This window comes from Papaver somniferum, chromosome 9 (assembly GCF_003573695.1).
Source record: "Papaver somniferum cultivar HN1 chromosome 9, ASM357369v1, whole genome shotgun sequence".
NCBI classification, from domain to species: Eukaryota; Viridiplantae; Streptophyta; class Magnoliopsida; order Ranunculales; family Papaveraceae; genus Papaver; species Papaver somniferum.
Genome location: NC_039366.1, coordinates 162416945 through 162434634, shown reverse-complemented (window position 1 = coordinate 162434634; position 17690 = coordinate 162416945). Strand labels below are relative to the sequence as shown.

At 36.3% G+C, this 17690-nt stretch overlaps 1 protein-coding gene across 1 annotated transcript; it reads left to right on the top strand.

Annotated features, from left to right (window-relative positions):
- Positions 1–6296: 6296 nt before the first annotated feature.
- On the top strand, positions 6297–17149 carry LOC113312802 (serine hydroxymethyltransferase 3, chloroplastic-like; the record flags this gene model as incomplete). Its single annotated transcript, XM_026561539.1, has 7 exons — positions 6297–6914; positions 15820–15977; positions 16057–16231; positions 16357–16474; positions 16576–16688; positions 16800–16922; positions 17051–17149. Coding segments are annotated over exons 1-7 (1404 nt in total), but the record flags the coding sequence as incomplete, so codon positions are not given.
- Positions 17150–17690: the final 541 nt, after the last annotated feature.

Below are 17690 nucleotides of genomic sequence, written 5' to 3'. Positions count from 1 at the left end.
ACCTTGGGTCCAGATATATTAAATGCTACGCAAAATTTCTTTAGAACTGGGATTTTGGAAAAGGAGTTTAACCACTCTTTCATTACTCTAATACAAAAATCCCAACTTCCCAAACCCCTGCGGATTTTAGACCTATCAGTCTCAGCAATACTATCTATAAACTCATCTCAAAAAATTTAGCGAACATACTAAAACCCATTTTAAATAGGCTAATATCCCCAAATCAATCAGCCTTTCTTCTGGGGAGACAAATTACAGACAATATTATCATATCCCATGAACTGATTCACTCGATGAAAACTTCAATGAAAAAAAGGGGGTTTTAGCCCTCAACATTGATCTTTCCAAAGCTTTTGATAGAGTTGAGTGGCCTTTTATTACAAAAGCATTATCTTCCTTTGGTTTCAGTGATTGCTGGGTAAACCTCATTTCTCAATGCATATCCACGACCTCTTATTCTATTCTCCTAAATGGATCCCCGGGCCAAAATTTCTCTACCTCTAGGGGTCGAAGGCAAGGCAAACCACTATCTCTATATCTTTTTCTAATATGCGTGGAGGTTCTCTCAAGACTTCTAGAAAAAGCCACAAAAAAATAAGATCTCGGGTATTAATGTAACACCCCGTGTTTTCAATATGGTGCATGCTAAAAGATGCGCCATGGCCTGAGATGAAGCTTCATCCAAAGCTTCATTTGGTTGGTAAGAGGTAGATTGGCTTAGGGCCAATACCGCGCCAAAATGGCGCATTATGTTTGGCATTTGGCCAAGATCCAATTCTCACATCAAATGATGCATTATGCCAGCTGGGTAGATGTCCTTGAGCGTTGCAGCGCGATCGTTGCGCATTATGTGGACAATTGACCTAGAGCCAAGATTGCAGCATCATTGTGCATCAGGCCAGAGAGGGCTGGCCGAACGAGTGTCGCGCAATCATTGTACGTAATCATTGTGCGCAATCATTACACGCAATCATTGCTCATGTATAGTAAAAGTGGGACTTGGTGAATGATTTTTCCTCCCCTAATCAAAGTTGTAAAAATGTCAAGTTAACATATATATGGAGGGGTACTTGGTTGAAGGTGCATATGCGGACCATGCACCAAGTAACCTTCATAACTTAGCCGGAAGAGTATAAATGATGCTTAAGTCTCATTTATAGCTCCGTAACGTTTCTAATGGGGAATATGATGCGAAGCCATCATTATGCCACGCCGCGGACCCGATAATGCATAATCATTGTGCATTTCGACGAAATGGCCTATACGGACCAGGCCATTACTATTATTGCTAGGACACGACCTTGCAAACGAGTTGGGATAAGTTGTTGTCCTTCGAGTATGAACTACAATATGTGCTTGATCCCTTTAGAGTAGGGAAGGGTACGTAGGCAGTCGCAATGAGTTGCAGCATTGCCAGTCCAGCACGTTGTCGCTCATATCATCTAATTTAAAGATGATTGCGTCACTTTGGCCTCTCATCATCTGGCTCGGTAGCTCGGCGCAAGAGGTGATTGTGGCCATACTTGATGAGTCTAGTTTTATTCCATTCCTTGGATGCTCATACTTCCTATCAAGGCGTTCGACGTAGGCATGTACCAATAGTGCATTGGACATGGCCAGTAAAATAACTCATATCGGTGTGCAAGTAGCGGAGCCTGCATGAGCCTAAGGGAGATGTAATTAGGCCGAAAAAATAGCTTATGTGCAAGTCCAAGCATGCCTTATGCATGGACAACACTCGGAAGCCAGTGATGCATGCAAGATGCATCGGCCATAGTCTCTATGGATGTGAACCCTTCGCAGAACAAGACTAAGTTGGAACGGTGTGGAAGTTAAATTAGCTGCATCATGCTCCACGAGCATGATCGCAAGGTAAAATGGATGTGCATTTTCCTAGCTTTGAGGCCCGGACTGTAGCATCATCATGGCGAATCGGGGAAGTTATGGCCTGCGCACCCAGGCGTGCCAGGAATAAATTTTCCGGTCCGTCACAATTAAAATAAACAAACATGCCCCTATTATATCCCACCTATTTTTCGCAGATGACTGCTTTCTTTTTACCAAGGCGGACTTAAGGGAAGCGAAAAATTTATTGGATATTTTATATAATTTTGGGGAAATCACAGGGCAAATGGTAAATTTGTAAAAATCTGGAATATATTTCACCCAAAATATGGAAAGATAATTGCAAAGATCCTTAAAGTTCCCCTGATGACAAAAAAGGACAGATATCTTGGTACTCCTCTTTTCTTTGATAAAAACAGAAAAGAGAACTTTGAACCTTTCCTTCAAAGGTACTACAATACTCTCCAAGGTTGGAAAGAAAAGTTGTTATCACAAGCAGGAAGGACATTTTTAATTCAATTAATTCTCCAAGCTTACGCAACTTACCAGATGCAGATGCTAGCCCTTCCAAAGGAAACTCTAGATAAGCTTGACAAAATTCAAAGAGATTTTTGGTGGGATAAAGATAAATCAAAAGGAAAAGGTGGATATATAAAAGACTAGAAAGGCATGTGTAAACCAAAATCCCAAGGGGGGTTAGGAATAAAGAACCCTCATAATTTCAATATAACCTTGCTAACGAAGCTAGCAAGCAGAGTAATGACAGAAAAAGATCAATTGTGGGTAAAACTTCTAGAGGCGAAATACTACCATAATTCAAACCCTTTTGAACCGAATAGGAACTATGAGCTCTCTTGGATCTGGACAAGTATTCAAAAAGGTCTAAATATTATAAAAAGAAACTTCATTTGGCAAGTAAAAGATGATGCTAATACGAAGATTTGGGAAGATAATTGGATCCCTAATATGGATATAGTTAATAAACCAAGCGATAGAGACGATACTATGCCTCAAAAAGTCCAAGAGATATTAAATACAGACGGTTCCTGGGATTGAAATACTTGACGAGTACTTTCCACCAGAAATTAAGGAAATTTTTTTAGCAATTACCCAAAATAAAGATAAGAGAAATAGAATTAGATAAAAACACCATATTTCTGGAGCGTTCTCGGCAAAAAATATCTACAACTACCTCATCAATCAACAGAACAATAACGAGGAGGATATTTTTTTCCATGGAAAAACCTCTGGAAACTACAAGCTATCCCTCGGATAAGACTATTTATTTGGAAAATGGTTCAAAAGCACTTCTGACCAATAGCAGACTAGCAGCGCATAACCCAGAAATGTCCTATGTGTGTCCTTTATGTGATAACCAAGCGACGGAAACAGAAGATCGTCTTTTTAGAAAATGCCACTTTGCTAGATCGAGTGGTTTGGTTGCGATTTGAACATGGTTAATTTGCAAATTAACACAGATTCAATTGTTAAATATGTCGAAATTTGGATATCAGACTCTAAATTCTCAAATTTTTGTAAACAAATTGCAACAATAATCTGGTTTCTCTAGAAATATAGATGTGAAGTGGTTTTTAGAAAAAACAACCCAGATCCATATTCTTTGATTCAGCAGATTAAGAATTTCATTCAAACTCAACTATACAATAAGGAAAAGAGTAATGAGTATATTCAGATAAAGAAAGCAACTAAACCCGCTTGGAACAATTTCAAAGTGGATTGGATAATTTTTACAGATGCGTCTTTTAACAAGGAGAACTTATCCATGGGTTACGCCTTCATTATATATTCGGTCGAACAAGAAGCCTTTATGCATCTTTCGGTGGGTTCAGATTGGGCGTCCCCGGATTTACATGCAGAAGCAAAATCTTTCTTTAATGCTTTAAAATGGCTAGAAGACAATATTCTTTCAAGCATTATTATTGCTACATATTGTAAAGTTCTGGCAGATTACATTAACAAAAAAAGAGCAGATGTTTCTTGGGCAGCAGAGAATACTATAGAAGAAATTTTCTATATTTTAGACAGATTACCGCAAGCTAAGGTAAAATTTATTAACAGAGATCACAATGCTGCAGCGGACTCAGTGGCTAAAGAAGCAAGAATCGGAAGACTACAACACATTTCGAAACATTTGCAGCAACAAGTGAAAAAAGAAAGCATCCTTTCTAATATTTTCGGAAAAAATGAAATTGTAGACCTTCTGTATTATATTGCTTAGTTAATATATTCTATTTTTCTATCAAGAAAAATAAATTAAGAGCAACCTGCACGGAAAAAATATCAAAATACCGTTTTTTTTCGGATTTTCTCTTTCATGGCGATTTTTTCCCCATCACAAGCTCAGCCTCTCAATCGTTTCAATCTCTGATTGATTCAGGTTGACAGTGTGCTAACTGCACTTACACGCCATTCAAGTACGGATCGATGATCCTTCCCCTTGAGGCCTGGATTTATTGGTTAGTGGAGCTTGTTTTAAGTCGTTTTTTTTTTTGAGTTAAGATTTTTCTTTTATTTCTTAGTTTTCATGATCACTGATAGATCTAAAGCTAGAACAACAAGAATGAGAAAAAGATTGTTGAATAATTGAGAGGTTAGACATGGAGAAATTTTGCAGGATAATATGATGGATCCAGAAAGAATACTTTTTCAACTGGAAAGAAAAACTTTTTCTATTGAGGTGGAATATTTTGGTAGTACGAAGAGGTGAAAATCACGGAAAGACGAAGACATGGATACCGAGCGTGGATATCTTTTCATCCGCAAATGATTTCGTGGTTGAAGAATATCTTAGATGAAGTCGTAGAAGGAAGAACGGATGAGAAAAAGTGGAGAGGAAGAATAGGTGAAGATGTCTATTTGGCTCAGATTTAGACTAATAAGGATAGAAGTTTTATGTGAGTTTCAGGATACAAAAGAGGGAGTGAAGGAAGATATTTTAGTCTTTGATTCCCTGATGTAGAATATTATCAGTGTTGGTTTATCTTGTCACAAGCTTTGGACTTTTTCATTCCTAAACAAACACCAATGAGAACCGTAGGAAGCTTAAGATCTAATGATGATTACCCTAATCTGGTTCAAACAGACAATAAAGGTGTTGTCAAGATCTCTAAGAATATAGGATGAGGGAAGATTGCGAAGATGATCAAGGCCAGATTTGGTTGGAGAAGTTATATAAAATTGAATGAAATCAATGGTCCCACAACTTCAGTTCAGTTAAATGCCCAAGAATGGAGCAGGTTATGGAGGCCGGTGATATGGGAGGAAGATGGAATTATTATTAAGATTTCCAAATGGAATGGAGATAATTTGTTGGGTGTGACAAATAAAAAGATTAAAAAAGCAGAAGAAGAAGAAGAAGAAGATCAGATTAGAAGAGGAATCAAAGAAGATCCATTAATACTCATTGATTATAAATCAGAAAAATGGTTCAAGATCAGGGATTTGGCATTAAGATTATGGAGTCCGGAAAATTTCAAACTGATAGGGAATGTATTGGGGGACTTTATCAGTATTTCTCAAGAAACTTTATCTATTTCGTTGGAATCTCAAAGTATTTTTCTTTAGAATTTCGGTAAGTGGTGATTTTGATCAGTAACAATGGTGGAAGGAGAAAAGATGGCGTTGATTGTTTAATGGGATTTTCATTATACCCCAAATTTCTCGCCATCAGATTAAGACTATACAAAGAAAGTCGAAGATTTTGAGGCAAGAATTAAGGAGCATATGCAGGATGTAGAAGAGAATATTTCAAATTCGAAACTTCCTGGGCAAGATACGAGGGAATAAGATCTAGGTCGTCCAAAAGAAAACTCCAGAATTCATGAACACATCAACGGTTCTGAAGGAACTGTTCAAAAAATCATTGAACAAGAAAATGGCAGTTGGGTTTTTATACCTAAAAGTGGGGGAAGGGAAGCATCTAATACTTAGAAATCAACATAAAAAACCTTATGAAAGACTGGCTCAAGGTACACTCCAATTCAGCAAGAGGAAGATTCAGAAAACAGTTTTTCTTTTGTGGGTTCAAGCAGAAAGGAGATGGAGGATGATGTAGTGAGAAATTTAGAAGAGGTTCAACAATTCAAGGAAGATGAGGATGATGGCCTCATAGATAAAACCGTGTAATCTTTGGTACATGTTGCGTGCAGTTATGGAAGTATTAATGAAGTTCAAAAAGAAACACTGAAGAGGAATATGACCAAATTGGTGATAAACTATAGACAAAGATTTTCAGAGTAAAGAAGACGGGGAAGAGAGAGCCAATGAGGAAGGTGATATGCATACTAATGACAATAATCTTGATGTGAATCGAGATGAAGAGAAATCAGATTGTGGGGATGAGGAAGATAACAGTGTTGAAGACGTAAGAGCAACAAGGGAGGAATCAATTATTAATGGATTTTAAAATACTTTGTTGGAATATTAGGGGCATGAACGAGTTTGATAAACAAATTGTTGTCAAGAATTTGGTGGCATCTCAAAGATGTGGTGTGTGTCTAATTGAGGAGACAAAAATTCAGTACATGTCTGACTGGTTTGTTAGGCAGCTGTGGTATGATGATAATTTTGACTGGAATTATATTCCACCAGTAGGAAGTAGTGGAGGAATGTTATGCATTTGGGATAGTATCAAGTTTAAAAAATTGCAGGAAAGATTGGGATTTAACAACATTACGACTGTGTTTTCTAACATAAGTAATGATTTTCAATGGGTTGTAACTAATGCCTATAGTCCTTGTGAGTACAATTTTTGGAGTGATTTTTGGGATGATAAGAATGAAGCTAGAAGGTGGTGGAATGGTCCAATATGTATAGCTGGAGATATGAACGCAGTGAGAACTAATGAAGAGAGAAACAGAGGGGATGGAGACAGCAGGAATGTGGTGTTTCTCAATAACTTCATTACGGAGCATGCTCTGATTGGTCAACCTTTGATTGGGGGATCTTTTACTTGGTTTCACAACCATTCTTTTCCTCTCTTGTGCAGGTTAGATAGATTCTTGTTCGACCATCTTTTTGAGGAGGCATATCCAAATGCTCTTCAAATCGTACTAACATGAACTATTTCAGATCATAACCTAATTCTAGTAATCACTGAGCCTACAATGCCTTCAAAACCCTATTTTGAGCTTGATAGAGTGTGGATTGAACACAAGGAATTTACTAAGAATGTGAATAATTGGTGGGAAGTTATGTCCTTTCAAGGCAGTGCAAGTACTAGATTCTTTTTGAAGCTTCGGAACTTGAAACACTTAATCAAGCCATGGAGAATTCAGGAGTTTGGAGCTATTTGAAGGGAGAAGACTGCTCTCGCTGATAGGATACATGAACTAAACATATTGGAGGAGAGTGGAGATCTTCAACATTGCCAAATGGGGGAAAGGTTACATTGTAAGCTGGAGCTGAAGAACATTGAGACCTTGGAAGCTAGAAAACGGCAGTTGAGAGCTAAGCAAAACAATTTTAGGTGGGGAGATGATAACACTGGATATTTTCATAGCTTGTTAATGCAAGAAGGAAAAGGAACACTATAGTCAAGCTGCAAGTGGGAGGTGTGGATTGTAAGCTGCAAGTGGGAGGTGTGGATTGTTTTGAGCAGGATACAATTAAAGAAGAAATCAGGGCTTTCTATGCTAATCTTTTCATTCAACAAGATGAAGTCAATTCTCAGATGGAGAACTTATATTTTCTAACAGTGAAGGAGGAGGACAAGTTTGGCTTGAAAGAGAGTTTACAGAGGAAGAAGTTTGGGGGGTTATTAAAAGGATGGGAAGCAATAAGTCCCCTGGGCCGGATGGATTAACAGCTGAATTCTTCAGAAGTTGACCAATATGGATTAACATCCAACTCTTTTAGTTGACCAATATAATACTTTCTTTTTTTCTGGGTGTGGCATCGGAATACGTTGGAACTCAGAAAATATGATGCGGAAGTTTTTTTTAAGATAAAATTAGGGAAAATAATTGTGAACTTAACCACAGTTTGGTGATATCACATCTTCCTAATCTAAAGGTTAAGAGGCCGTTGCGTGAGCAAAAAAATTCCTGGAAAGAACTACTTTTTACACGTGAAGATAAATATAATGGTTTTGGGAACTTTCATGAACGTTTTACTAAACAAACATAGGAAAAACGAGGGAGTTGGGTTGGGCAATATTTTGCTCATTCGTTCTCTGGCATATATCTAAAGGAAAGGTGCAATGTGATCTTCAAAAAATCTAAATTTTCACAAGCGTGAATAGCAACCCTTTATTTTATATTAGACTATAAACATAGTCATGAAAAACAGTATAATTCTCCAACAATAAGTATTCATCTTTTCAGAGAAAGAAAGGAGATTAGAAATACTGCAGGAAACATTATAAATTTTGTTAAAGCTCAAATGTGATAATCATATGCACATAACCTATTCTCAGGAGGAAGCTGAGAACAAGATAGTAAATTCATATTGCAATGGCTACCCCTGGATTTCTATCTTTAAAAATTAATATGGGGTTTGCTAGGAATCCAAATATTAGAATGCATTTATTGGGTTAACACTGACTGACTATGCAAGTTGTTGCAGAGGAGCAGATGAATGGTAATTCCACGAGAATATGCAAGAGGGACACCAAAAAACACTGGCCAAGAAGCCTTGCAATGGGCTACTGAAATATAGAGCGAAATGGCACTGGAATCTGGCTCCAACCAAACAATTCAGATTATCAAAGGGATGCAAGATGAAAAGATTGGCCAAAAATTAAGAAGTGAAGTGGAAAAGGAGACAGTTGAAGTTGCAGCTTAGAGCACTACAACCAGAACAAACAATGATATGGCTTTAAATCTAGTCATGTTTAGTAGTTATTTAGATGGGAGCTACTCCTGGTGTGGGTTTTAAGATTACTTGAGATGCCTTCAAACGACGGGATTTATATCTTCATCTTTGTATTATTCGGCGACGGGATTTTCATCAATGATATTTTTTGTGAAGGAATCTTCATCACAAGTTTTAAGAGATTTGAACAAATCACTCCACTTTTAAGAGCATTTCTTTATAAACAAACAAATAAACTAAAATTTCGAGAAAAAAATATTATTCCACCGATTTGATCGGTTCTTATTCATTCTTATATACATCATGTTCCATCAATCCTTCTCTTTCTCTTATCGGATTTTTCATTATTATACTTATATGGCATGTTACTATACTTGTATGGTATGTTCATGTTACTTTATATTATTCACTAATGCTCCATTTTAAATCCAATATGATCTTGAATTTCCGTTGGTGAAAGGTTCTTTTTTCTTACAAAAAAAAATAATTAAATAATACTCCCTTCGTCCCAAATTAGATGAGCTAGTTGTAGTTTGCACAATTCTTAAGGCAATGAGGAAAGGGGAGTATGTTTTAGTATTTTTTACAATTATATCCTTATGGATAATAACTAGTAAAACTTAGAAATGATTTATCACTTAAACTATACCACGGTTTTTCGTAAACTTTATAGGCCGTCGAAAAGCATTTTAAAACACCATGGCTATCAAATTATACATATTATAGTAATCAATTAAAAGGGTAATTTTAGAAATATCCCCTTAACTAGACAGATAACTCATTTATGTATGTGACAAAATGTAAAACCAACTAACTCATCTAATTTGGGATGGAGGGAGTACTTCTTCTTTTTTTTTTGAAATATGGAGGGAGTACTTAATCATAACCCACTGTTTTAATGAATGATGAAAGTTAAGTATAAAAACCATTTGACTAGGTCAATAAATGCAAAGGTGTTGGCAATTCCTACTTGACTATGTCTCCCGATCGTCTACACCAAATATTTCTCTACACCTCTGCGCCTGTCAATGAATGAACACCACGTGATTGCTTTTCAACATACCAAAATCAGGATTTCTGAGTATAGTAAAGTTGTTAAAATAAAAATCTTTACACGGAGGTAAAAATGGAAAATGTTAATCCTCCCTTGATTATTTCTTCTCACTCATACCATACCAGATTACGGTTATGGACTTCTCTGGGAATTAAAAATGTTCGAATGCAGGAGTCTATACGCAGTGATCTCTAGACATCACTTTCCTTTCTTAAATCACTCAAGTTGGATTTTATTGAAGGTGAAAACGAAGAGAGAAGCTATGTGATACGTTTGCTAAAACCCATTCTTCCAATACTATAAATAGAAAAACCAAAGCTCCAAAGTCATTTGGCTGCAACGAAGGATGTAAGTTGCCCTAGTTTACTTGCATAAAGAACAAATATATATAGTGATGAAACATTTAACTTACCGGTGTTGGTTATATAGTGGTAAAGAGTTCCTTCACTTATTGCCTTGTAATTTTCCTTTGGGTCTGCCTGAACTCCCTAGTATATATTTAGGAAGAGTTGATAGAAGCATTGAAATTCAAATGGATTACTTGCTTCTTGTTAGAGCGATGCACGGAGAAGAGGGGTTGTTCAAAGTATGATCAGTAAGATAAAATTGCTACGGTGGGACAGAGTTTTGCATCGGTACTTATAATCTTAAAGTTGTAGTTGTTTCGATCTTCCTCTCCACTTGTGGAATGAGTTGAATGGAATTGTGAAATTGTTTTGGTTGAGTCTGATTCCAAGTTTAAAGAGTGTGATGGCTGAAATGGAATCATTCAACTTATTTTTAAAGTACTACTATCATTGTGACTTCTTTAAGTGCTGCAAGTGAATTATATTGGTCTTCAGGAAAATTTAAAAAAAAGCTTCAAATTTTATCCAGGTGTGTCGACCAGTATAGACCAACAGCCGTAACGTCTCAATAAAAAGAAAATGTTGATTCATATCACCATTTTCCAGCTGTAGTTTGTAATACCTGTATCATGATCTACCATGAAAAAAGCCAGACCTATGTTGGCCACTTTATTAAGGGGAGCTTGAGATAAATAGTAGCTGTAAAAGAGGTGAAGGCTCCATATGTATTTAAAACTAAAACAAAGCAATCAGAAATTGAAAACGTTGAAGAAGATGAAAAGTGTTCATCAATTAGTCTAAAGACCATGGTATATGGAGATAATTGAGTGAGGATAAACATTTTTCATTTTTATCTCGGTGAAAATCTTTTGATTTTAACAACTTTAGTATACTCAGAGATTCTGATTTTGGTATGTTCAAAAGCAAACACATGTCGTCCATTCATTGGCAGGCGCAGAGGTGTAGAGGATTTCTGGTGTAGACGATCCGGAGCCCTTGACTATGTGCATCTTGCTCCAAAAGTTGATGCAGTAGATCTACTCCCTCAGTTCCGATTTACTTGACGTTGTAGAGTTTTTCACGGAGATTAAGAAATACCATAGAGAATAAAATCTTTCCAATTGTACCCATATTAATTTTTCTTAGAATTTTAAATAACTACTTTTTAGTTTCTAGATTTTGGAGAAAGTTATTAATTCCTTAGTAATTTACTTGGGATATACTACCAAACTAGAGTAGATTTAAAATTAGAGTATTGATTACAATAAAAATTAATGATATTGTATGTATTCAAAGCAAGGGCAAATCAGTGAGAATATGAGAAAAATACTAAAACTATCATCTATTTTGGAACATAAAAAAAACCTTAAAACATCAAGTAAAATGGAATGAAGGGAGTATTAAATAATCATAGCCGCCCATCCATCTGACCTAATTACATTCGTCATCAATTTTGGCATGTCATCAACGGACGTGCAGAAACCACACGTATGATACGTTCGAATGTCGAGAAGATTTCAAGCCAGGCAACGAGGCAAATCTATTGCTAACAAAAAAATGCTACTATCGCCTACGAAATCATAGTTTGATCCCCTCGGCTCGATGGATCGAATTGTGTTAATGTCATTGCCAGCTAGCTGCACATAAGCATTCTTTAGAATTAGAATTGGTCAAATATACAGTCACCTGGCTTAACCGACACTAATTAATTCCCATAGAATTCAATCTGCTCTCTCTTTTCATGACCAAAACCTGTCAATATCATCTCTTAATCATAGTTTTGGATAAAATCTCATGAGTATTTATATGGAGTAGAGTTATTAATCTAGAAGGTCGGTCAGCTGGATCAGCTGTGTATCGACATAAAATAATCGGCTGGAGTACATTTGACTATCAGATTTGTGCAAGTCTCACCACTCAAGTAAACATGTGCTCAATTAGCACCTTCCTTGCGTTTCACGGTTTTACCTTCCAAGCCCAGATCATATATTAGACATTTTATTCTCCGAGTTTACATAAATTTAGTAATTAGTGTTGCTGTGTTAATATCATCTTGAATTGACAAGGGAAACAGCAAGTACGCTTCTTAATTGATCGATAATGAGGAAACAATCGCGTCTACTACATAAATATTAAAACCAATAGTTTTGTGGGACACGAATCATCACCACTTAAACTAAATTGTGTCTGATCCCTATCAGGCTCCACCATATCTAACATCAGCATCACATAAGTTGTTTAAGAACCAGCAAAGATGGTCTAGTTGGTTAGACATATGGCTCTCACAGAGTCATAGTATAGAAATAGAGAACAGAGATCGGGGTTAAAATCGACTCTCCCTATAGTCCTAAAGTCCTTTCTAAATTACTAATGTGTATGAGCTACCATTGTTAATAATGTCATGGAGTCACAAACTACATTTACACCACCACCACCTCTTACAGTTACACCCCAACCACCACCACTTTAATGCACGAAGGAAAATCAAATCCTAACTTATCAATTTTGATGTGTGCAAAGAAATAATTCTTGTCAATTGGATGATTTTCTTTGTCATTCATATGCTAGAACACTGCTCCCATGGTGGGAGAGCCGACCGAAGAAAAACGAAACACCGATGATTACATAACGCGTTATACATCCTTTTTTTGTTGGAATGTTATTTTTGAGGCATAATGTGTTATGCATCTTTTGTGGTGGTTTGCATAATGACTATGCATTCAATTTTCAAAAATTGTGTCTAAAAGGATAAACACCTCCGAATTTTTCGTAAAAACTCTAAATTTGATATTGTTGTTTGTACTCATGGTGTAGATCTCTATAAAATCTTTTTAACGAGATAAAATTCGTAAAATTCCAAGACACGATTTTTAGATGTGTTATATATATTCTAGTTTGCTTGCCAATTATCCCCTGAAAAATAGGATACATAAGGAGTTATAGTAATATCAATACAGTTCGGAGGTAAAACTTGCCAAAGTACTTGACCAGTTGGGGAGAGATTCTTGATTCTCTGGCCCTTAATTATAATATCAATACAGTTAGGCATTACCCAATCAATCCTAGCAAAAAACATAAAGTATTTCCATACTTTTGTTGCGAAAGGGCAATGGAACAGTAAATAAGTAACCGATTCTCCATCTTTGCGATACAAAACACAGTCATTGACCAATAATTTTCCTTTTTTTTTGTAAAGAACGTCTTGAGTAGCTGTATTTTTTTGTGGTATACCTGGCATATGAATAATCCTACTTTATGTGGCCAAGACCTCGACCAAATACTTAGGTTATTCGTCTCCAAATCCCGCTCCTTCGAACCAAGAATAAACAGATTTTACCGTAGAGATCCCTTTTTTTTATCAATCGACCAAGAAAGAGAGTCCTCTTTAGAGCACACACAAATATCCTTGATACTAGAAATGAGGTCAGTGACTTCTTCAATTTGAGTGTCGGGAAGTATTCTACTTAAACCAAAATACCAACCCCCCCCCACCCCCCCACCCCAAACCCAACACACACACTAGCTATGGATTCCACAGATTTCTTGATAGTCCAATTCTTAGCAGTGGTGATCCGATAAATATGAGGATATTTCAGGCTGAAGGGTTGATTCCCAACCCAAGTATCTTCCCAAAATCTAATAGTATTTTCGTCCCCCAGATTCAGATTCGAGCGAAGTTTAAAGCAGTTTAACATATAATAAAAACCTTTCCAAACTATGCATTTGTTCGGAGGTTTCGGCTTCTTCGTCTCTCTCTCAAACTGGATTGTATCATATTTGGAGGTCATGGATTTTCTCCATAAGGGTTGTCTTTTCTTTATTAAAACGCCACCACCACTTTCCAAGAATTTGATGCCTTGTTCATATTCTTCAAGGATTTGATGCCTAAGCCTCCTGATTTCAGAGGAGTGCGACATTTCTTCGAAGACACATAGTGATAACCTTTTTTCGTTTTCGAATGGTCCCATAAGAAATTTCTGATTACTTGATAACGTCTTTAGCTCTTCGAAGCATAATACTGCCAATCCTAAACTTCGTTGATCACTTAATAACTGAATGAGACATGATGAGAGGGATATGCACTGCCTTAGAATTGGTGGAGGCGGTGATGTAACAGAACAAAAAGAGGCAGTAGCGATATAATAAAAGTAGGAATTACCAATAGGTACTATTATGGTAGTCTTAGTTAATGGCAGGTCCACCCACTAAAGCCCAGTAAGCATAGGTCCATAATTAAAAGAAAACATGAAACTGGACCTAATTTTTTAAGCCTAGGTCATGTACACGTGCGGGACACATGTGACGTATTATCATAATTCCCAAAACACCCCGCAAGTTTTTTTAAGCTAAGAAACACGTTCGTTTCTTTTTCATTCTCTCAATTTATGTTTTCAGAGAAGAGCTCTGCAAGTGAAGATTATTTGAGTTCCTTGTTTGATTCATGAGTTCGAGCTCTGCAAGTGTAATCGGTAGGTGGATTTTTTGTTCTTACGATATTAATCATCACAACGATTTTTTGTTCGAGCTCTGCAAGTTTTATTCGAAGTTTTTCCAGTTTTTTTTGTTCGATCCATGGTCTAATCGTTGTGGTGTTTGATTAAGATTTTGATCTCCATGTTTGATTTCTTGATTATTTACTAGATCTAGATGAATAATCACGTTTTTGGTTCATTTCGTTATTAGATTTGATCTAACTAGTTCCATGTTTGATTTCTTGATTATTTACTAGATCTAGATGAATAATCACGTTTTTGGTTCATTTCGTTATTAGATTTGATCTAACTAGTTCCATTTTGTTGTTTTTAGATTCGTTTTTTTGTATGAAACAACAGTACGTATATCCTGTATTGACAGAAACCTAGCTTATTTTGAATGAAGAAGAAGAAGAAGATGCATCGTTATGACTTACGACAAGAAGATTTGTTGTGTTTCCATGTATGTTTTCTTATCATCTTCTTTGATTATTTTTTTCGTTTTTCTTCTATTGATTGTATTATGAAGATGAAATCGATTTTCCTGACGTTTTTATGTTTTCAGGTTTTTTACAGTTTGTTTTTGTGTATGAATTGACAGTACATATTTGGTGTACTAATATAAAATTCTTATGATGAACGAGGAGAATATTTTTTTTCTGTTCCAGGTATGCTTTCTAATCATCTTGTTTGATTATTTTGTTCGGTTTTCTTCTTTTGATTTGTTTTTTGATTGTATTCTGATAATCAAATCGATTTGATTGACGCTTTTATGGTTTTTAGGTTTGTTACAGTTGTTTTTCGTGTATGAATTGACAGTACATATATGGCGTACTGATACAAAACTCTTCTAATTTTGTTTTATTTGAAGTTTTTCCAATTTTTTTGGTTCGATCCATGAGTATGTATGTATAATACTGATAGGAAGTGCTATTTGTTGTGTTTTTGCTCCTTTTTTAGTCTTACCCTTCAATACTTATGTGAAATACTGTAATATGTCTTTCGATTCTCTTATTTTTCATAGATCTGTCACCTGTTGTTGTCATACTGTTGATTTGTAGTTCATGAATCTTCAGTACATATATCTCATACTCATAGGAAGTGCTCCTTGTTATGTTTAAGGAGAAGTGAAGAAGATGCAGGCATACAGTGGAGCTGCAATAATGGGTGCTGCTGTACAACAACCCAATCTTTTTACTAAAGGTTCTTCAACTTTTTTTCCCAAGTTGGGTACTACTACTGCGGATAGATTACCTTCTCAAGTTAGGCAGACCCTGAAGTACGTTCAATAATTGATAGTGAGAAGAATCGTCAGTTTAACAGCTTGGAGCTCATTGCTTCAGAGAATTTTACATCTCGCACAGTGATGGAAGATGTGGGTTCTTGTCTCACAAACAAGTATTCAGAAGGGCTTCATGGTAAAAGGTAAATATGGTGCTTAATGTTGTATTTTTTCCCTGTATTTGTATTGAAATGCATTTGATCATTTCATTCTGCAATGTAGGTACTATGGTGGCAATGAGTACATTGATGAGCTAGAGACACTTTGTCAACAAAGGGCTTTGGCTGCATTTCACTTAGACCCAAAGAAATGGGGAGTTAATGTCCAACCTCTGTCTGGTTCTCCTGCTAACTTTGAAGTTTACACTGCACTTCTCAACCCACATGACCGTATTATGGTAAGTTGAGGCCTCTTTCTCTTTCTCTCCAATTTTTTGAAATCAGTTTTGAACCCCTAAGGGATGTAATCAACTCTCCTTTCAAAATATGGGGCTGTATTAATTTGTTCATGTAACTGGCATAGGGTCTGGATCTTCCTCATGGAGGTCACTTGTCACATGGATTTATGACTCCTAAAAGACGGGTATCTGGGACTTCGATTTATTTTGAATCGATGCCCTACCGTCTTGATGAATCAACAGGTGCTGCTCTGCATTATTATATTGTGTAATGACTATGTGGTCTATTGTTGTTCATTTATAATTCGTTGATAATTTGTATTCATCACCAAAGTCACTTGCAGGCCTTATTGATTATGATATGCTTAAGAAAACTGCCACCCTCTTTCGACCAAAACTCATCATTGTTGGTGCTAGTGCTTATCCTCGTGATTTCGATTATCCTCGAATGATAAAGGTATACACATATCTTTTGATTGTCAACAGTTGTGAGTCTTAGTGATCAGAGAATCAGACTAGTTAACCGATTACGCACACCTAATTCCCTTTCCTGCTATGTTTCTTGAAGATTGCAGATTCTGTTGGGGCTTTTCTCATGATGGATATGGCTCACATAAGTGGTCTCGTTGCTGCATCTGTACTTGCCGACCCATTTGAATACTGTGATGTTGTAACAACCACCACTCACAAGGTACACCTAGTCCCATTCATGAAGTCTGCAAGACTGCAACTACTGACACCAACACAGGCAGCATTTGTTTTTATTGGTTTAGGTTCAAGGGTCATGTTGTTTACTATGTCTTCTGTTTAAATTTGCAGTCATTACGAGGTCCCAGAGGTGGCATGATTTTCTTCAAGAAAGATCCTGTTCTTTGGGTTGATATGGAATCTGCGATTAACAATGCTGTTTTCCCAGGGTTACAGGTAATTAAAACTGTAGCGGTTATTTGTGATTTATCATTGGTTCAACATTATAACATTTTTTAGGTTTGTTACAGTTGTTTTTCGTGTATGAATTGACAGTACATATATGGCGTACTGATACAAAACTCTTCTAATTTTGTTTTATTTGAAGTTTTTCCAATTTTTTTGGTTCGATCCATGAGTATGTATGTATAATACTGATAGGAAGTGATATTTGTTGTGTTTTTGCTCCTTTTTTAGTCTTACCCTTCAGTACTTATGTGAAATACTGTAATATGTCTTTCGATTCTCTTATTTTTCATAGATCTGTCACCTGTTGATTTGTAGTTCATGAATCTTCAGTTCATATATCGCATACTCATAGGAAGTGCTCCTTGTTATGTTTGATTCAGTACGTATATGAAATACTGAAATAGATGCTCTTTGTTACGTTTGATTCAGTACTGGAATTGGACATGGAGATGATCTGGAGCTGCAGTTCAGAACTTATTGCAAGAAATGACAGATTTTGAATGATAGGAACATGAGTTGTTGT